This window comes from Notechis scutatus, chromosome 1 (assembly GCF_049901735.1).
Source record: "Notechis scutatus isolate UNSWTSFEM ecotype Mainland chromosome 1, rNotScu1.2, whole genome shotgun sequence".
Taxonomy (NCBI): domain Eukaryota; kingdom Metazoa; phylum Chordata; class Lepidosauria; order Squamata; family Elapidae; genus Notechis; species Notechis scutatus.
In genome coordinates, this window is record NC_142009.1 from 243673619 (window position 1) to 243695563 (window position 21945).

The following is a 21945-nucleotide window of genomic DNA, read 5'->3' on the forward strand; positions in this document are numbered from 1 at the left end:
GGACTGATTGATAACTTTGGGACTGTTTTATCTTTTTTATTTTCTTTTGAACATTCTGGTTGTTGTAAGAAGAAAGAAGGAGAAAAGAAAAGAAAAGATTTATAATGGCTCTTTCTGTTGAGGAACTAAGAAATGGTGTGGAAGAAGCTTTCCTTTTCTTAGAAATGGCGCTTACTAATTATCAACAAAAATTACAACAGATGAAGACAGCAGAGGAACAAGAAAGAAAGGAAGGAGCCATCTTTAATGAATCTCAGAATTTGATCCAGAAAAAGGAAGAGAGAAAGAAAAGAAAAGAAGAGAAAAGAAGAAAACTAAAGGATTTAAGGACTTAAGATCTAAAAAACATTTAAGAAAGGGAAAAATAAAGTGCAAAACCAATATGATGATTGCAAACAAAGGGGAAAAGAAATACGACAGAGAAGGGAAGCCGGTAAGGCAGAGGCTAGAAGAAGGGGGTAGAAAGGTTTGTTGGGAAAAGAAAGAAAGGGAAAAGGTGGAGAAAAGCTACAATGTTTTGAAATTAAATGGAAAAAGGAATTTTTATGGATAATGGATAAAGTATAATTTTTTTTTAAAAAAAGATTTTGCAAGGTACATAAGATGAGATGGTAGTATTGCAATGGTTTAAGAGTTGATAAGAGATTAAAATGTTAAAATGTTTAAAAATGATTGGTTTTAAAACTTAATAATAGGAGAGGTTTAGAATATTGTTTTAATTAAAGAGTTTAATAAAATTATGGTATTGATGTTATTATAAAATTTTTATTATAGTATTTCTTTTAATATTTGGATTTATTCTCTAATTATGCACTTAATTGTGTTGGATGTATTAGTTAGATAGAATGTACCAAGCAAAATCTGATTGGGTATTAGATATTATTTTAAAGATTAATTTGATTAACTTAGGGGGAGATAGAAAGGCATCATACTCTGATTAATGATTTCAGGAGAAACTGATTTTCTTTTTTTCATAAGGGATGAGACAAAGGGATGATAAAAATGGACAAAAGATACAAATATAATGATTTAAACTAAGATGATTAATTAAGGTAGAATTAAGAAGTGTGAAATATGTGGAGAAGTTAATATAGAAGGCTTAGAATGGTAAATAAAATAAGTAATGATATGTAAGATGAGCATGAATATAATTGAAGTCCATGAAAAGAGAGACACCTGGGTCCAAGTTACTTTCCAAAAGATATTTTTATGTTTTGTGTGTTGTGTGTATATGTCTTTTTGGGGGAGAATTGGTAAAAACTTGTAGAAATATAGAATGAGAATAATGGTAACTAAGTCAGAAAGAATCAGATGAAATAATAATAATGATATTGAATAAGAGTAAAAGAAGTAAAGAGAAATTGAATAAGAGGTTTTGGTATATTATATGGAAATGGTTTAAAACAGAATCATAATTTATCTGACTTGTTAAATTTACAATGGAAAAAGGTTTAAACATGTAATGAATAATGATAATTTGTGTGTTTTAAAAATTAATAAAACTTGTTAAAAAAAAAAAAACTGTGTTACTAACTTAACAACTGCATTGATTCACTTAACAACTGTGGCAAATGGGGCAAAACTCACAATTGTCTTGCTTAGCAACAAAAATTTTGGTCTTAATTGTGGTTGTAAGTCATGGACTATCTAAATGTAGCTTTGCAAGCAAAATTTCTGAATTATTTTGCGATTCAGCTCTCAAATGGAAAAAAACAACAACCCAAAATCTGTAGGTCCATCAAAATTTATACGATATGTACAAACACAATATGATATGTACATGCAACACTGGTACAAATCATAATTGTGCATTCTACCTGTGAACTTTTGAAGTAGAGATATGGTTATGTAAATCTTGGGTTTTCTGCATGCTCCATAATGGAGCTAAAGCTCCTTCTTAAATGTGGTATGTGCAAATCCATGGTCATAAATTCTGTGGTTTCAGTGAAAGATGCAGAACCTCTGTCTTATCTCCAAATTTTCTGGGTGGTCCTGTACATAGTCTTAAATTTGCTTTTGATAGAAAGGCAAGAAGATCTCAAGGTGCATATTTCAGATATTGTTAAATTATAAATTATCTCGAGTCTTTTCCCTGCTAATAATGTTGTATTGGGGGTTACTGTTGATTTGCTGGGTATATTTGTAAATAACCAAGCCAACAGTAAGGCACTGTGCTGAGATATTGCGGTTGGAGACCAATATCTGTTTCATTGTGACTTCATATAAACGGCTTGAATTCTGATCAGTTAGGGAAAGAAAGGCATTTACAAAAAAACAAAACAAATTTGAAACACTGCTGCTTAGCAGCTGCTTAGAAACATCTGGTTAAACATATTTATGCCTGTGGTTGAAGATATAATTAGACAAGAACCTTGTAAGAACATGGGTGGAACTATGGTTTGCAAAATGTAGTCCAATTCTTTTATGTGCCAGCTTATCGTGATGTTGGAATCTTCAGTACATGGTTGAGAAGCTTGGTCTCTTCTCTTGCAACATGACCTTCAAAGTACAAAGAGCTTGTGGTTAGTTGGGGGGTGCATTTTATCAGGCAGCTAGAACTACTTCATGATCTTATAGAATTCAACTTTGGAGAAGGCAGACAGCAGTTTAAGAGCATTTGACTATGTAATATGATGATTGCGGTTAGAGATGGTTCACGTGCAACTTTTTATTTTGCTTTGCCTGTCTTGGCTGAATATAAAACTCACAGAGATTTGTTACAGAAATGGTAATGCGAGTGCTCTATTTTTTGGGTTGTTATTATCTATTTTTATTCTAGTTAAGCTGGAAAATTCTGGCTTCCTATAACAAGCTCTCTTAATATTAGAGGTGAGCATACATTAGATTCCAAGGTGTTGCCTTGCTTATTTAACAATTTCTGCCAGGGGAATAAATGCTCTTTCCATTTTCCACCTCGGTTCATCTCCTGGATCTCTTCTGCGGAGCTTCTGGAGCATATTTGCCCTTTGTTTGTGCTTGGGATGCATGAGGGCTCAGAGTAAAGAAAGTGTCAATATGCAAGAAGTTTGTGTAATTTTCAGGTATAGCAGATTCATTCTGGGATCCTATCTTTTTGCTCTATGAACTGGAAATGAATTGAATGGTAAAACGTTTTGTTTGTGAAGCTAGTGGTTGATTTTAAGGAACCTTGCAATTGCAAACACAATAAAGGAGTGTCAGAGAAACCTCTCTGTGAAGAGCATTTCTGCAGTTGGAGTGTCATTTCCAAAAATATCTATCTTCTGTAGTCAGTCACCTCCCCTCAGATAGTAGGAACATCTGAAACAGATCCTTTTTCTGTTTAAGATCTTAATGTTTGTTAAGACACTATGGAACCAAGTGATCTTTCAAACTGTGTTAGCCTTTAGCGCTAAAAAGCTTTGAAGATCAAAGGCAGCAATTATATTTCAAAATTGCCTGGAAGCCAATGCAATGGGCACAGGTAGAAAATGGTCTAATCCAGCTAGCCTCACTGAGTAAAAGTTCCAGTTTGCTACTGTATGTCTCAAGCATAGCCATTTACTTCATATGTTCCATTTTCAAATGGAATTCAGGATCTTAAAGCACATTATTTTAAGTTAATAATTAAGAGCACATTCTTTTGATTTATCAATCAAAAACAAATCAATGGATATCAATTTGATATCAATCAAGAGATTGAAGTGAAATTAAAAGATTGTAGAAACTGAAATCAGACTATCTTTATGTCTATTAGATATAGAGATATGTATTTCTTTTCAGTCTAGGGTATCATATCCTCTAAATGTTTGAGATATTAATAATAACTTAGTTTGCTATTATTTCATTGTATGTTAAGTATTGGCATATTTGTTTTGTTACTGGCTCATTTAGTCTGTGCTAATAAAAAGTTGTCATAAATTGAAAATAAAGTTATGCATTAGTTTTTATTTTGCAACATTTTAAAGTTTAGTATCAGGAAATGATGCAGAGGACAGTAATTGCTTTCCCTCCTAAAAGACACAGCACACATGAATTTAATTGTAAGTCATTTTTAATTCACTTATCTATTAAATTTATATGCCACCCATCTCACCAATAAAGCACTTCTGGATGGCAGAATAATATTATCAATGTATTTGATATTCTGTATAAAGTGTTCTCTTCTTGTCTAGAAGAATACAACAAAATTAAATTGTTTCAGATAAATCTTAGAAAGATTTAGAACTTAATTTAGAAAATTTTAGATGGGTTATGCATTTTTTTCCTTTGCATCAAATATTATCTATTATTTGTAACAGAAACAATACATTTTTTCAGAGACAAGCATTATTCTTATTTATGTTTGTATGTTATGAAAAATGTTCAAATAAATCAAATTAGCGAATTAAAATTGTACTTAAGACACATACAAATAGAAGTATCAAATAAGATTCATATTTATAATTCAGATGTTTCTAAGAGGATAATAACTGGTGATGGGTAAAGCGAGAAGTGCCTTACTTAGCAAGGAGCTTTAAAACTGTGAAAAGCAAGCTTCTCTTTAAGGAAATATATAGCATGAGTGGTCCAAGAAAGAAAAAATGTGACAAGCTACATCCAAAGTGCACATGTATTTCTTCTTTCTATAGCAAATAATACAACTATGTAGAATTCCTTTTGAACCAGGCCCATGAAGATATCAAATTCACTTTTTGGTTAACCAGCCTCTATGGCAGACAGCTAGCAAAACAGAATAATGTAACTATTCTATAAAATATGTAGAACTTTTGGTTCTTATTTTTTGTTAATCTTTGGACTAAGCCACTGCTGAGTTTTTTTTAAAAAAGCTGTTGAAAGTTCTAGTAAGAGTGAAGACTACATGGTGGTGAAATGCATCACATAATAAGTAGTGATAGACTGCTAGTACGAATGCACAGTTTATTATGTGCATTTCTTCTTCATCTAAATGCAATAATTGTTAAGTTCTAGCATGAAAAAAGGGTAAGAAAGAAACTAAAAAAAGAATCAATATATTTCTGTGAATTATACCGTATACCAAAGGATATTAGTACTCAGAAATCAATCAATCAATCAATCAATCAATCAATCAGAATACAGCTGGAAGGGTCCTTGGAAGTCTTCTAGTGCAATCCCTTGCTCAAGCAGGAGATCCTATACCATTTCAGACAGGTGACTATCCAGTCTCTTCTTTAAAATATCCAGTGATGAAGCATCCTCAACTTCTGATAGCAAGCTGTTCCACTGTTAATTGTCCTCAGATAATCAGAGTTGGAAGGGAACTTGTAGGTCATCTAGTCCAACCCCCCGCCCAAGCGGGAGACCCTACACCATTTCCGACAAATGGCAGTCCAATCTCTTCTTGAAAGTCTCAACTGATGGCGCTCCCACAACTTCCGAGGGCAAGCTGTTCCATTGGTTGATTGTTCTCACTGTCAGAAAGTTTCTCCTTGTTTCCAGCTTAAATCTCTCCTTGTTCAGTTTCCATCCATTATTCCTTATCTGGCCTACAGGAAAATAGCTTGTCTGGCTTTAGAAAATAGCTTGACCCCTTCCTCTCTGTGGTAGCCCCTCAAATATTGGAAGACCGCTATCATGTCTCCCCTGGTCCTTTTCTTTACTAGACTAGCCAAGCCCAGTTCCTGCAACCGTTCTTCGTATGTTTTAGTCTCCAGTCCCCTAATCATCCTGGTTGATCTTCTCTGTACTTTTTCTAGAGTCTCAACATCTTTTTTATAATGTGGTGAACAAAACTGGATGCAGTACTCTAGGTGTGGTCTTACTAAGGCTTTATAGAGTGGTATTAGTACTTCCCTTGATCTTGACTGTATCCCTCTGTTAATACAACTTAGATTGCATTAGCTGGCTCATGTTTAGCTGATTGTCCACTAAGATTCCAAGATCCCTCTCACAGTTACTGCTATTGAGCCTGGTTTCACCCAGTCTATATGTGTACTTTTGGTTTTTCTTGCCTAAGTGTAGGACTTTTACTTTAACTTTACTTTTACTTTGAATTTAATTTTATTAGATATGGCCCAGTGTTCTAGTCTGTCAAGATCCATCTGGATCTTGAGCCTATCTTCTTGGGTGTTAGCTATTCCTGCCAGCTTAGTATCATCTGCAAATTTGGTAAGTTCCCCTTCTATTCCCTCATCTAAGTCGTTAATGAAAATATTGAAGAGTGCTGGACCTAAGACAGAATCTTGTGGCACCCCACTGCTTACTTCCCTCCATGTAGACTTAGACCCATTAAGGACTACTTTTTGAGTACGGTTTGCCAGCCAGTTGCGAATCCATCTAGTGGTGGTGCTATCTATTCCACTTTTTTCTTGCTTACTAAGAAGTAGATTGTGGTCTACTTGTCGAATGCCTTGCTGAAATCTAAATATATTATGTCCACAGTATTTTGCTGGTCTACTAATTTAGTCACTGTGTTGAAGAATGAAATAAGATTGGTTTGGCATGATCTGCTTTTAACAAACCCGTGCTGACCTCTAGTTCTTACTTTACTTGTTACTAGATGTTGGCAGATCTGTTTTTTTATTATCTTTTCCAGTATCTTCCCAGGTATTGATGTTAGGCTGATTGGTCTATAGTTTCCCGGGTCTGTTTTTTTCCCTTTTTTGAAGATGGGAACCACATCAGCTCTTTTCCAGTCCTCTGGTTGTTCCCCGATGCTCCAGGATTTTTGAAAGATATGGTGCAGTGGTTCTGAGATGACCTCTGCCAGCTCCTTTAAAACTCTGGGATGTAATCCATCACTTAGGCAAGAAAAACCAAAAGTACACATATGGTGATTTGTTTTCATCAACATCAGACAGGTGTTCTCTTACTATTTTTTTTTTGCTTATTTTAACTTTTATTTCTGGTCTGTCTTTTACTGTAATGTTTTTGGTGGGTTGAGCTATAGTTTCTTTTTTGCATGAAGACAGATGCAAAGAATAAGTTAATCAGTTCTGCTTTCTCTCTGTTGCCTGTTACTTCCTTGCCATTTTCTCTCTTTAGTGGACCGACTGTTTCCTTGATTTTTTTTCTTTTTATTTATATGTTGGAAGAAACCTTTTTTATTATCTTTGACTTTTGTTGCAAGTCTTTGTTTGTTCTGAGCCTTTGCTATCCTGACTTAGTCTTTGCAGATTCTGGCTATCTGCTGATATTCTGCCCTAATGGTTCTTCTTTCCATTTTTTGTACTTGTCCTTTTTTTCTTTCAATTTGCCAGAGAGATCTTTGTGTAGCCATGCTGGTTTCTTCTTGGATTTCTTGTTTTTCTTTCTCAGTGGTATTGTGCTGGTCTGGGCTTCTATGATCATACTTTTTAGAGTTTCCCAAGATTCTTGAGTTGTTTTCCCCTTTAGGATTTTCATCCATGGAATCTTTCCCAAGTTCTCTCTGAGTTTATTGAAATCAGCTCTTTTAAGATCCAAGACTCTGGTGTCATTATGTTCTGTTGCTTGTGTTTGTGTTATGTTGAATTCTAGTATGACATGGTCACTCTCACCCAAGGTTCCTGCAGTTTCAACTCCCTCTATCACTTCTTCTCTGTTTGTAAGAATTAAGTCCAGTATGGCTGTCCCTCTACCTTTTAGACAACGAAGTTGTCAGCTAGGTTGGTTAGGAACTTATTTGATTTCTCACTTGGTGCAGAATTAGTTTTCCAATTGATATCAGGATAATTGAAATCTCTCATTACTATTGTTGTGTGTTTCCTGCATATGTTTGTGAGTTGGCTGGCAAAAAGGACATCTATTTTTTTTCTGCTTGATTGGGTGGCCTATAATATACACCTATGGCCATGTCATTCTTTTTTTCTTTTATATTGACACATATGCATTCTAGGAGGTTTTCCTCTTTGGTCTCATGCATTTCTGTAGCAATATAGTGGTCCTTTACATACAGTGCAACTCCACCTTCTCTTTTATGGGGTCTGTTTTTTTTGAATAGTTTGTATCCTTCTACCAGTATATTCGAGTCATGGGTTTCATCGCACCAAGTTTCTGTTATTCCAACTATATCATATTTACCTTCATGTATTCTTAGTTCGAGTTCAGCCTGTTTGTTCCCCAGACTTTGTGCATTTGTCTATACTTGAGATCTTTATGTCTAACACTGTGTTTACTGTCTACATAACCTGTGTTGTGCCTACCTGTCCCTACTTTCTTGCCACATGTTTGATTAGTGCACATGGTATGGCACTCACTATTAAATGCTTGGTTTTGGTTGGCATCAAGGTTGATAATCTTACCTGCACAAACATCTATTTTGCATGCACTGGTATCCTCATTAGTTTTAGGTTGCTGGGGACAGAGATGTTCTGAATCCATTAATTCTCTGTCCCCGCTGTTCAGTTTAAATGTTTATCCAGGAAATCTGTGAATTTAATGCCAAGTAACTCAGTCCCTTTCTTTGATGGATGCAAACCATCTCTTTTGTACAGTTTTTCATTGGACCAGCTGCAGACATCATGACTAATAAAACCAAAGCCTTCACTTTTACACCACTCCTTTAGCCACACATTAAACTCTGCTACACGCTGCCCTTTCCCTTTTTGTTCCTTGTATACTGGTAGAACCTCTGAGAAGATAAGCCTACAGTCCATATTACTAAGTTCATACCCCAAGCTCTGGAAGTCTTTCTGAACAGAAAGTACATCCTTCTGGGACAGATCATTTGTACCAAGATGTATAATAACATTAACATCACAGCCCTTGCTGGCATTCTTGACTATCTTAAGAACTCGCTTCTTGTCTCTGCTGGCAGGAGCACCTGGTAGACACCTCACTGTTAGGAAGTTTCTCCTTAATTCCAGATTGCTTCTCTCCTTGATTAGTTTCCATCCATTGTTTCTTGTCCTGCCCTCTGGTGCCTACAATCTTAAATTAAAAACAGAGATTCATATGAAAACTGTATTTCTTTTTTTTAAAAAAAAAATCTGGCTATCCTCACTCATTGAAAGACAATGCAATGATATGTGGGAAAGTGCTTGGGCGACTGGACAAAGAGATCTGCCAAGGAAACAGTCAGATAAGAGTCAGCATGGCCTGCAACTGGATAGTGGGTAAAGTAAGAGGCTCAGAGAGAATCACCTTAGTTTCTCAGGCTGCAAAGGAGAAAGGGAGGGACAGTTGTACTTTCAGACTGGCAAGAGTCTGTCAATATAACTTTACAATAAAGTAGAATGAGCTCATCTGGTTGTGATTCTTGTCTTGTTTACCCCACAAGGCCAACATCAATTTTGCAAGTTTCATGCTCTTTTCCAAAGAGAGGGTGATCAATTTGCAGAAGCCATGAAACAACTAACGGTAATCTCTGGGGGAGAATTTGGCCCAAATCCACTCTAGTGCAATTTGTGGCTCAGCCCAATGCTCCTGTGTTCCTATGTGATCTTTCTGGAGAAATTTGGAGAGGACCGGGATCAATTCTGGACATTCACAGCTCAGTGTGAAATGGTTATGACAAGCAGGCTGGTGGAATTTCTCACAGATCACACTGATATTTGGCTGAAGGAAGCGGCAGCGAACTGGGCTATATTCTTGAGGGGAATGTTCTAATGCTGGACAGAGATCAGGACTTCATGTGGAAACTGACTTAGGTGATTCCATACAAAGAATCACAGCTAGCTGACAGATCCAAAAGCGGAAGCAGGGACAGAAGGGAGTAAGATAGATAGATAGATAGATAGATAGATAGATAGATAGATAGAGATAGAGAGATAGAGATAGAGATGTTATATATATATATATATATATATATATATATATATATATATATATATATATATATATATATATATATATTTTCTTAAGGGTACTTACATGTATGGTGTTCGGCTTGGTTCGGGTATTTTCCCACGTCATTGTAGTTGTTCTTTTAAAGTTGTAGCAACGTTTCAGCAGAATCTCATCTGCCATCATCAGGCTTCTGTATTGTGTCCGTCTGTGAGTCAGACTTTTACAGTGGTTTCAGATTTGAATTTGGGGCAGCCTATTGCTGTGCCAGAATGGTTTTTCTTCATCCTGATTGGTTGGGAGTCTTGGTCTGTGTTTATTGGTCTTGGAGTTTGCTGTGTTCTGCTTGATTGGTGTCTCTAATATCTTCTGTCTGTTTTTGGCTCTTTTTGTATCTTGATTGGCTGGCAGCATTGTGTTGCTTTAATGGAGGCCTTTAGTGCAGCTTGGCTTCGGGTAAATGGACGGCTATCATTAGTTAGGAAGCTGGGTTTCATCTGGGTGCCTGGTTGGGATGTGTTTGAGCTGGAGGTATCAGGGGGATCTGTTTGTGCCCAGGTGTTTGCCTGGCTTGTGGTGTGGAGATTTTTTGTTTGTGAGTGCAGGCTTCCAAATGATTGACAGCCTGGTGGAATCATCTCTTCTATTCATGCTTTCTGGTCTTTTTCAATCTCTATGGCTTCTCTGATGATTCTGTGATTAGGGTTTTCTATAGTGGCCAGGGTTTTGGTGCCATTGAAGTTGATGCTATGACCCGTGGCTTCCATGTGTTGGACTAGTGAGGAAGTGTGTTCCAGCTTTTTGACTGCATTTTTGTGTTCATCCAGGCGGGTGCTTATTCTTCTATTGGTCTGTCCAATGTATGTGGCCGGGCATGATGCACAGGGGACTTCGTATATGCCTTGGTTTTCCAGGTCAATTTTATCTTTGGGGTTGCTAAGGATGGCTGCTATTTTTCTGTCTGTTTTGAAGGCAGTCCTGATGTGATGTCTGTGTAGTACCTTACTAATTTTGTCTGTAGTACCTCTTATGTAGGGCAGGACAGCTGTTCCATAGGTCTGTTCATCTTCTGGGTCTCTATTATGTTTCAGTGTGTTTTTGTGGATCAAGCTGGTGATTTTGCTTTTGTGGAAGCCGTTGGCTGTCAGTACTTTAGTCAGGGTGCATAGTTCAGTCTTAATGTGTGTCTTGTCTGCCAGGCGTTTGGTTCTGGTAATTAGTGTTTTAGCCCGGAGTTTATCTGTGCTGGGTGGTGGTGGGATTGGGCGTTGAGGTAGCGGTTGGTGTGGGTTTTCTTCTGGTATATGGTGTGTCCTAGTGTGCCATCTGTTTTTTGTAGATTAGTACATCTAGGAATGGTAGTTGTTTGTTTGTTTCTGTTTCCATGGTGAACTTGATTTTGGGGTGTGCGCTGTTTAGGTGTGTTAGGAAATTGTTTAGGTTTTCTTGTCCATGGGGCCAAATCACGAATGTGTCATCGATGTATCTTAACCATAGTTTGGGTTTGAGGATGGCATTGGCCAGGGCTCTGGATTCGAATTCTTCCATGAACAGGTTTGCAATGACAGGTGACAGTGGTGATCCCATGGGAGCTCCTTCTATTTGTTTGTATCTTTGTCCTTTGTATATGAAATATGTGTTGGTTAAGCAGTGTTCTGTTAGTTCCATGAGGTGTTTAGCTGGTTGGTATTTATTTTTGATGATTTCAAGGGTCTCTTTTATCGGGACTTGAGTGAATAGTGAAACCACGTCAAAACTTACAAGCAGATCTTCTTGCTCCACGTTTAGATCTTTGATCATTTCCAAGAAGTGGTATGAGTTTTTTACATGAGAAGCTGCTGTTATATATATATATGATATAGATTATATATAGATTATATATATATATAGATATAAATATATATATAGATAGATAGATAGATAGATAGATAGATAGATGATAGATAGATAGATAGAGATATAGATATAGATAGATAGATAGATAGATAGAGATAGATAGATAGATAGATAGATAGATAGATAGATAGATAGATAGATAGATGATAGATAGATAGATAGAGATAGAGATAGAGATAGATATGTTTGCTGCTTTGAGTTATTTGTAACAAATAATAAAGGAGGATTCAAATAAATAGAGAGATAGTGAAAGGTATGGATAGAAGCTGATCAAGGAGAGATTCAATCTAGAATGAGAAATTTTCTGACAGTGAGAACAATCAACCAATAGAACAGCTTACCTTCAGAAGTTATGGGAGCTTCATCACTAAAAGCTTTCAAGAAGAGATTGGACTGCCATTTGTCAGAAATGGTGTAGTGCAGGGCTGTCAAACACACATCATCATGGCAGCGTCACATGATGTATTAGGATTTTTCCCCCCTTTGCTAAACTGGGCGTAGCCAGTGTGTGACGCATCTGGCCCATGGCCCGGGAGTTTGACAGTTCTGGTGTAGGGTCTCCTGTTTGGGTGGGGGTTGGACTAGATGACCTACAAGGTCCCTTCCAATTCTGTTAATTTGTTACTGTTAAAACACTGCAGGTAGCTTATTTAACTAAGTTAAGTGAGACTTTTGCCATATTAATTGGAATACTGATTTTTAGATTCTAGAACTAGCAAGTTTAAAATACTACCCTTTCCTAAGAGGTCTGTAGGGGGCGTGCATAAGCGCACCAAAACGTGCTTACCGTCCCTGTCCTATTGTTTCTTTTTTTCTTATTTGTATCCATTTCATGTATTTATAACCATGTTTATACTTATACCTGTTATCTAATAATTGTTTGAATAAACAAACAAACAAACAAATAAATACAGTTGCAGTAATGGAGGGCCAACAATTGCATGTTTCTTCCTCTGAGGAAGCTTTAGAAGAATCCAGATATCTTATTTGATAAGGCTGTATTTCAGTATTTGCAGATCCAACTCATGCTTCAAATAATTGTTACCAAAACCAGACATAACTTAAACACAAGCCTTCTGTCTCTCATCTTCCCAGAATTTTAACCATCTCCAGATGTGGTGAGAGTAGAATTGCCCTAATCACAGTCAACATCTTCACAGTGCCTTTTGTGGAAGTTACCTTCAAGGACAGGAAAGATGGAATTTTTGGGGAAGTGTTTTTCCATTGCCTTCTTTCTAAGGTTCAAAGGAGTGACAGGTGTAAAAGCAATCAGATAGTTTTGTGACTAAAGCAGGACTAGAACTTAGTCTTCTGGTTTCAACTCCCAGAATTCCTGAGCTAACATGACTGGAGGAGGAATTCTGGGAGTTGAAGTCTACAAGTCTTAAAGTTGCCAAGTCTTAAAGCTGGTATAGTGAAATGTCAAGAGCTACCCAACCCACTGCATTCTGGACCAGATGTAGCTTCCAAATGCTGTTCAAGAGGAGTTCCATTACAAGAACCCAAACAAGAGATTATTAAGAGTTTATTGTTATGGTATGTACGTCCAGTTCTTTGTAATGAGTTATCAGGGATTTATGTTGCAAAATAAAAAACTGTGGCTTGCCAATTTTTTTCTTTCTTTTTAGTGTAGTTTCCTTTTCATTCAAAAGGCCAACCTATAACTGAAGAGAGTCAAAAGACAATAGCAATTACTCACATGTAAATAATGATCATGAAATTATGAACAAAACAAGCAATGATAATCATTTGTAATTCCCTCCTCTGCATTTTCATTACTGACTCAGAGTCTGGATATGGTTTAAATTAGCATATTTGTTTGATTTGGGTGGAGTCTGTACTTTCAATGAATGACTCTCTAGATTAAAGCATGTTTGCAAATTATGCTATGAACAACGGTAGTATTTAGATTATTTTTTATTGACAAGGAACTACAGAGTAGTGTATGGAAGCCTCAACAATTGCTAACCAATTATGGAATACTGTAAAAAGGTACTCCAGTTATCCAGCTGACAGGCTTTAGTCTTTCTCTGTCATAACTGAAATACTGAAAAAGTCATTGAGAACTTAGTCATATTGGTTTAGCTGCTTTAACTGAAGACTGATAAGATAATAGAAGTCTTTTGTGGTTGAAGGCTGAAGTCTTTATCTTTATTATACATTTGGGGGTTCTTCAGAGTAGAAAGCTTTTAAAACTGCTGTTGAAGTTAAAACTTAAATTAGATGCCTGGGTATAGAAGGAGGAGGCTTTAAGGACAAGCAAACACCACAAAGTGACTTTTATCTCACAAGTTATTTTATTCAATTGTTACATTCTCTTTTCTAGTCCCTTTTTAGTTTATTTTTGTTTTCTTTGTTGTTCTGTTTTTCTGGCATTTGAAAAGTGACCTAATAAAACAGGGTAAATGTTAAATGGCTGCCTATAGTCTGTGAAGTAGAAATATCACCATCTATCTGATGTTTGCTGCATTCTCTTGTATAAGAGTTTATTAAAACTGTTTCTTGGGGCATTAAAATCAAATACTTTCTTTTATATTGAGCATTCTATTCATGTTTTTGGACACATATATACAGATATATTTTATTAAACAATAATTTGCAAATGTAGTGTTTTACTTTTGATTATTTTTAATGTGCCAATAATGAGATGTACTTATCTAATTATCCTAACCCTTTTTCCCAATTCAGATAACATTTTTGTTTATTTTTTGGTACTGAAAAAAATGCTAGATAGATTTTATGTTTCATTTTAAAACAACAGGTTAAATGTTCTATTTCAAACATCTGAAATCTGAAATGCTATTTGGAATAATAGATTATCTCTAATAGCTTTTTGATTCTCTAAACCTGTATAGGTGAAATAACTACTAACCTTACATATCTCATGCTTTCACCCATTCCCTTATTCATTATTTTCAGTGATTTGTAGGTGTCAACCCTTTTTCTCTATGACTTGCTTTGTTATACAAAAAATCCTCAAGGTAACAATGCCCCAGTTTAAGAACAACCCCTACTAAAACTGGAGCTTATTTTAGCAAAATTCAAATTAAAATTAAAAACACAATAATTCAAGTTAAATGCACAATAGTTCATTATATAATCCTACAATTGCAATATTATACAGTAATACTGTTATGGCTTATATTCAATTCTGACTTAAAGAGAGACACTAAAAACAGAGCCCATTTTAAAACTAGGGACTACTGTATCTGTATAGTATAATATGCAACATTATTGAAATCAACTTTTATCTTTAACAAGACTTTTAATTTTATACTAAACTTTCAAATATCTTTTTTAAAAAAAAAACACTTTACATTCAGATATTTATATCTATTAGTTTTATTCTGAATGATTCTTTTGCTTTTGCATTCTATTGGGATGGGAACATCTATCTTTTCAAACAAATTTATAACACAGTTCTGAATCTACCTGTTCTTCCTTCTGCATAAGCACAATTGCTCTGGAGGAAAAGCTTTGGACAAGTAGGAGGTTAATGTGAAGAAAGGGGAAGTTCCATTAAGCATACAGATTTATTCATGTGGTTTGATTCTGTTTCTTGTAATGGATTTCCCAGCAAAAATGCTATTCAGTTTTTAAAAAGAACTTGTCTCATTAGCAGTGGATACTGTAGGAGCAAAGAGGCAAACATTCTGCTTATATACCTTCTTGCTTAAATAAATATTTTACTTTCAGTTTGTTGATTTATATACAGTTTCCAAAGCAATGGAAATATACAGCAATAATAAACCAAAGAGCTAGTTGTAAGGATCTTATTTTTTTAAAGAACCATCAAATGATGACAGCAGTTAATGTACTACCATTGGTTTGTTAGAGGGAAGTGTCATCTTTAGAATTAAAATAAAAGGTTTCTGCACATGATATTGATTTTCCCACTGAGACATAAAAGTTTTGAATATACTGTTAAAGGAGTCAATGGATCAAATTCAGTAAATTTGAAGTTGCTGGAATAAAAGGTCTCTTGAAAAAAAAATATGTCAAATTTAAAGGTCCTTCCTAACTGAAGACCATTTTGCAACAGAGCCAAAGGTTAATAAAATCAGTAGTGAATGTGGCAATTTTACAGATAAGCTATTCACAACAAATGTAGTTACTTGAATAAAAGCTAATTCAGTCCTAAAATGCCACATGCAAGAAGCTGTGAATAGCTGCTTTTAGGTGCTTTCGGGAGGAGAATAAAATACAGAATTACAGCACTCTTCTTTCCCAGCGTCCCTGGCTGCCTGTAAATTGCTCTGAATGGGACTGTGGGCTGACAGGCTCTATTAAGACAAACTGTCTTTCTCATCGGAGAGATAAAATAAATCAGGTGTTTAGTCAAATTAAAATACTTCAGCTGGAGCAGGCCCTGGGGAGCACTGATCCACCTGACAAATCTGAGAGAAACTCAAGACAGATGTGATCTGGGGATAAGGAAGAATCCATTGGAAATCTGGAGGTGGGGGGAGGGTGGCATGGCTCTCCTCATATCTTTAGTGTTAGCAGACAGATCCAGTTTAAAGTCAGAAAAAGGTGCACGTGTCATGGGTAATATATTATGGAAGCTGGTATCTTTATTTGATGAGAGAGCTATGGTAAGGATCGTCTTCTGTTAGCAGCAAGAATTTGGCCTGCAAATTCTTCATTATTTCAAAATAGATATGTTCTTTTCAACTTAGCTGAAAAGCTTATTTATTTATAATTTATTAAGAGTATGATAGCATGTGAGTAACAAAAAGCTGATGATGTATAATGGTTAAACAAAAAAAAAACCCCAACCATAACAGCTAATTTCTTTGTTTTTTTGTTTGCATTTGTATCACTGCAAATAGATTAGTGGGAATGGTGGCTAGGGAGTTAATTAATTATTGCCATCCCTCCTCCCCTCCCTGTTTTCTCACTTCAATAGGAAAATATATGGAAGCCTGAGAAACCTGTATCAGTTTTCCTAAAGCTTCTTGGCTTCATATATGAAAAAGGAAAGCAGGGTTAGATTACAGCTGGCTTTGCAGCAGCAACTCTGTACAAGTGCCCTTGATGTATACAGTACAAGGCAATTGTGCAGCAAAGTCAACTTTAATCCATGAATGGTATAAATGGTTTTTTTAATACTTCATATTCCTACTTTGGTGTCTGATGACAGGGATACCTATGGTAGTTCTGAGTTGACCACAATAATTCTTGCTATTGAGGCTTTTAAAGACAAAACAAGAAAGGAGACTGTCAAGATTACTTTCAAACATAAATGGAAACCTGATTTGCAGCTTTGGTGTCTGATGACAGCTATCTTGCTATAGATCAAGGGTCTTCAAACTTGGTTGGCAAGTTTAAGACTTGTGGACAGAATTCCTGAGCTAATATGACTGGAGGAGGAATTCTGGGAGTTGAAGTCCACAAGGGTTAAAGCTGTCAAGTTTGAAGACCCCTGCTACAGATGGAAGTACAATTTGTCCCAATGGAACAAAATTTACACTATGCTGCAGCTAAAATTGACTACTTCCAATCAACAATATCTTAGTGCACAGGCTGAAATGTTGGTCAGGTGGAATGTACAATATTCTATCCTGACCTTATATCTTGCTGTATATCTGGTGAAAATTGAAATTATATTTAAATGATTACCTTGTGCATCCATGTGAGTTTAAATATACCTGTCCCCATCCCTTAATTCATGGTGCTGCCACCAATTTGCATTCCATGATAATTGAAATAGTCTCATCTAGGATGGTGTTAAAGCAATTCATATTAAACCTATTATAAAATTATTAGGGATGTGAAAGACGTAACCTGGGATTTGGACATGCAAAGCCTAACTTCTACTTGAGGCATAGGGTATTTTTATTTAGTATAAATGTGATTTGAAGATTTGTGTGGCTTCTGCTTGTTTATTGTATTTCCAGTTTTCATTATTTAATAGGATGCATAGATAAAACCATTCCATATGCTTAGTACTTTTATGAAACAGCAATGGTTTTATGAGGAATGGTTTGCTCTAACCATTTAATGAGCTCACTGGCTGAGCTATGTTAATGCCTTGCACCCATTTTAAGGACCATAGTAAGCTATAAAACACTGCATCCTCCAAATGAATTGAATTCTGCTAATTCAGACATTTGGTAGACATTCAGAATGCATTCAAAAAGTATGACTCAGTTTTAGTATCCTATTAATAGAAGGAACACATTTATTAGAAAAGGAAGGATAATGAAATATTGGATGCTATAATGTTAGCTAACTGTTAACATTATCCTGTTAGTTACTATTCAATCTTTACATTGTCTTTTTTTAGGAAAAGTTGTGGAATGCATATGTTATTCCTGATGTCTAAAACTGGATTTGAAACTGTTCACAAATGCTCTTTTTTTTCTTCTCATAATGGCTGATCAAATGTTTAAAAACATTGATTGCATACCAGTTTTTCAATGTGGAAAGATGAAATGAGATATGTGTAAAAGTATAATTCTGCTTTTCTGGTGCAAAGGAGGAAGCTTTCCACAGGACATATGTTAGCTGGTTTTGATTTTTTCCAGCTGCAATTGCTAATTCTTTTCTTTTAATACTTTATTAGTTGTTCAATTTAGTTTCTGAACTTCATTTTAATTTCAGACCTGAAAGTGTAACATTACTATTAGCATTTGTAGTTGTGTACATTATAGCTTTTGTGCCTTCATTTTTTGTACAGAATATACTGAACAATTGGCTTTGCAATCTTACAGCTTTTCATGTGTGGCATGCACTTATTTTACAGAAGATAAAAAGAAAAAATTCTTTGAAACCAAGCTGTTAAACTGTTGATATTTTAGAAATATTTTACTTGGTATAAACATAGTTTACAAAATCCTGTTTCAAGGTTAACTTTGACAGTATGAGAATATAGCTCAAAACCCACTAAAAAGTAACAATGTCCTTGATTGAAACTTCACTTCTTATTGGAATAGCCATGCAGTTTTATTGGTACCACAGTGGAAGTACATTGCTGTTCTCAAGGTTTTTTTTTGTATCTCAGTCTGCTCAAAAGTTATGAAATGATTATCCCCCAACTACTAACAAGGATTGACCCTACTTAGTTTTTGCTGCTTCTTGTTGCATCTGAAATTTGAGAACTAAATGAAAGGCTGACAGATGCTGGGCTATCATGGGAACATACCAATATAGTCTATAACTACCAGAGTCCCTGGAAAATTACAACTGTGCAGATAGATGTCTATGTAAGCTTTTGCAAGCATTATTAGCTTCAGATATATCTTCTCTCATTCTTAGTGCTTTAGAGATTCTTGTAGGTATTTTCAATATGGAAATTTACATCGAAATGGTTTTCTGAAAGCTATGACAAAAGAGTACATAATCTGATAGTTCTCATATTAAATCACAATTTAACAAACAAACTATTTATTGATAATCCTAGGAAGAACAAGTGGGTTAATGCAAATAATTTCTGGCTAATCCTTTCTATACCTGGTGTAGGTGTTCATGGTTGACCTCAATAAAGCCATGATCAGCTTCTGGGCTGAATAGGCATGGCCTAGTTTTCTTTTGTTCTGACATCTAACAAAAACTAAACCATGGCCATTCAGTCTGAAAGCTCACCTTTCACTTCAATTGCCTACTAATGTTATTTTATTATAATTGTGCTATGTGTAGTTTTCTTTCAACAGGTATATATTTAAGGAATGTGCAGGTAGTCCTCAATTTATGACCCCAAGTGGACCAGAATTCCCATCACTAAGCAAGACAGTTATTAAGTGAGTTGTCCGTGGTTTTACCAATCACTGCAATTGTTAATAGAATCACGCCATTAAGCAAATAGGCTACCTTCATTGACTTTACTAGTCAGAAATCATCCAGGAAGGTATCCCTAAGGTGCTTTTTCAAAAGGCAACTGGACTTCCTGGTTTTTCTTTGAAGACGTTTCGCTTCTCATCCAAGAAGCTTCTTGGACAACCATGACCTGGGTGACTGAGAATCTCCATAGACATCTGGGAAGGTGGTGGATGGTGATCACATGACTTAAGATGCTATTGTAAATACAAGCCAAGGTTGCCAAGTGCCCCCAAAATCAATCACTTAATCGTGGTTATGCTGTGATGCTTGTAAATGTGAAGACTGGTTGTCAATCTTTTTTTCCCCCAGCGGTGTAAATTTTAATGATTTTTAAAAAAATGGTTGTAAGTTGATGGCTACCTGTATAAACTAGGTTCAGTTTAGCTAGTTGGCTTCAATCCTAGTGAAGGTTTATGTTATGGTTTCTCATAAATAAAAATGGAATATATCTTGTCATGATCTATCAATATATTCATTTCTTGTGAATGGTGTCATTTTTTTAAAAAAGTAGTCAGATTTTTTTGTTTGTTTTAATAAATAGGATTTAGGATTGTTTTATATTTTGTTTCTTTAAAATTATTTAATTGGGGAAGATGACATTGTAGTACTGTTTTTTGTGAATGCTGTAATTCATTAAACAGCCATTATACTTGAATGGAAGGGAAAAAGGAACGTGCTGCTGCAAATTACCTAATTAATTTTACCTCTTTGTCAGAAGGGAGAAATTATCTGTTTTCCCTTACCAGATGATAGTGAAAGATCCCTACCTTCTGAAAAATGCAGTAGCAGAGTTTATTAATATATGTCCTAATAAAATATTTAAAGTTGCCTTCTGTAGGATAAAAATAGTTTTGTCCTTTGATTGTTTATTTGTCTGTTATTTATGCCCCATCTTTGGTTTCTCTTTTAGGTACCCCTGAAAGCTTAGCAGAAAAAGAACGACAGCTCTCTGCCATGATTACCCAGCTCATCAGTTTACGGGAGCAGCTTCTGGCTGCCCATGACGAGCAGAAAAAGCTGGCAGCATCACAAATTGAAAAACAGCGGCAACAAATGGATCTTGCTCGCCAACAGCAAGAACAGGTAAGTGACAAAACACCATGTTATATCAAGCATGTTATTAACTGTTTGTTTAGATCTTAAAGTCTCATAAGATCTTAACCTACTCATTTCCCAAACTTTCTCAACTTGATGGTTCTAGTGTTTTTACTACATTCAGATCCAAACACCTTGCAGTTTCCAAAGAATAATCCTGGCAAATCAATCATGATGCTGCTTATAGCCCATTTGTGAAATTTTGCTGCAGTCACTGATCAAATGGTCAATTATTTCAGCCTTTCGCTACAAAGGCAACACTTGCGGTTGAATTTTTGCCTTCATGCAATTAATGGTCAAAGTGTGTTCTTGAGCTGCTAAAATAGAATCTTCATGATTTTTCCTTAACACTCCTGATCTTAACCAACTCCATGTTGGTTTTGTATTGTTACTATTTAGATTCTTGTTAGCCACCCCATTACAAATCTTAGAAATTTACCAGACTCTCCCACAGATGGGAATGATGTGCTATTAATATGGATTATGCTGCTTTAAACACACACACACACACACACACACACACACACACACACAAAGTTTCAAAAACTAAATTATATTCAGCCATGAAAGAATATCTTGTTGAGTGTAATAGGAATGATGGTTAATAGTTTATTTAGAATTATATTTTCCCTTTCCTAAGAGTTGAATAAATGGTCCCATAGACTTCATTAATTTGTGTCTGGTACAAGTAGATTACTCCTCTGGATTCCAATATTTCTAAAATGGTTACCATGCTATAAGACTGTGTTTCCTACTGGTTCATAAGATAATTATTAAATGCATGTTGTTAAGATAATTGGTAAATTATTTGATCATTTGAAGTTCAAAGAAAATTGAAACATACAAGAGGCATCTACATAACCATCAGAAATTTTGTGTAAAAAAACCTAAGAACAAGAGAGACCGTGAGTTCCTTGGGCATTCATTTTAAATTAATGTGCACTTTTTAGGAACCTGACTTTAAACCAGAATTATCGTTTCAGTTAAATATGTTTTATAGAGCATATACCACAAAGTATGCTCTGTTGATTTTAATGAGTTGTGACGTCTGGTATTTTATGTGCTCGAATATTTGTCCACATGTGAGGAATACGGACTCGTCCCTAATGGAAAATAACATAAAGGAATACTGTAAAAAATCAGAAGTTAGAATGTCATTTAGCCATCCAGAGATGACACAGTAATTAACTATTGACACTTGTGAATAAGCTAGCACAAATTAATCTTGACACATTTGCAGACGAGTGATATCTTACAGTGAACACTTTGTAATTATATTTCAAAATGAAAATTAAATGACACTTAAAACTAGGTTGTCATGCTCAATGAAGCGAGCATGTAGCTCAACCAATTCGCAAATAAAATTCAGGAGTTGAGCCACATGGTACTCCTCTGCCATCTTTGGTGGTGTCAAGCCCTGTACATTGAGATTGCACTGGGGTAATTGCT

The 21945-nt window shown here is 35.5% G+C and overlaps 1 protein-coding gene across 11 annotated transcripts in view; it reads left to right on the forward strand.

Moving 5' to 3' along the window:
• The window catches only part of SOX6 (SRY-box transcription factor 6), a 487451-nt gene that overhangs the window by 289828 nt on the left and 175678 nt on the right, over window positions 1-21945 (forward strand). For all 11 annotated transcript variants that reach the window (XM_087950911.1, XM_087950909.1, XM_087950910.1 and 8 more), the window contains one exon: window positions 20312-20484. In XM_087950911.1, the coding sequence (XP_087807037.1) occupies window positions 20312-20484 (173 nt within the window). The remainder of the gene's footprint in view (window positions 1-20311; window positions 20485-21945) is intronic.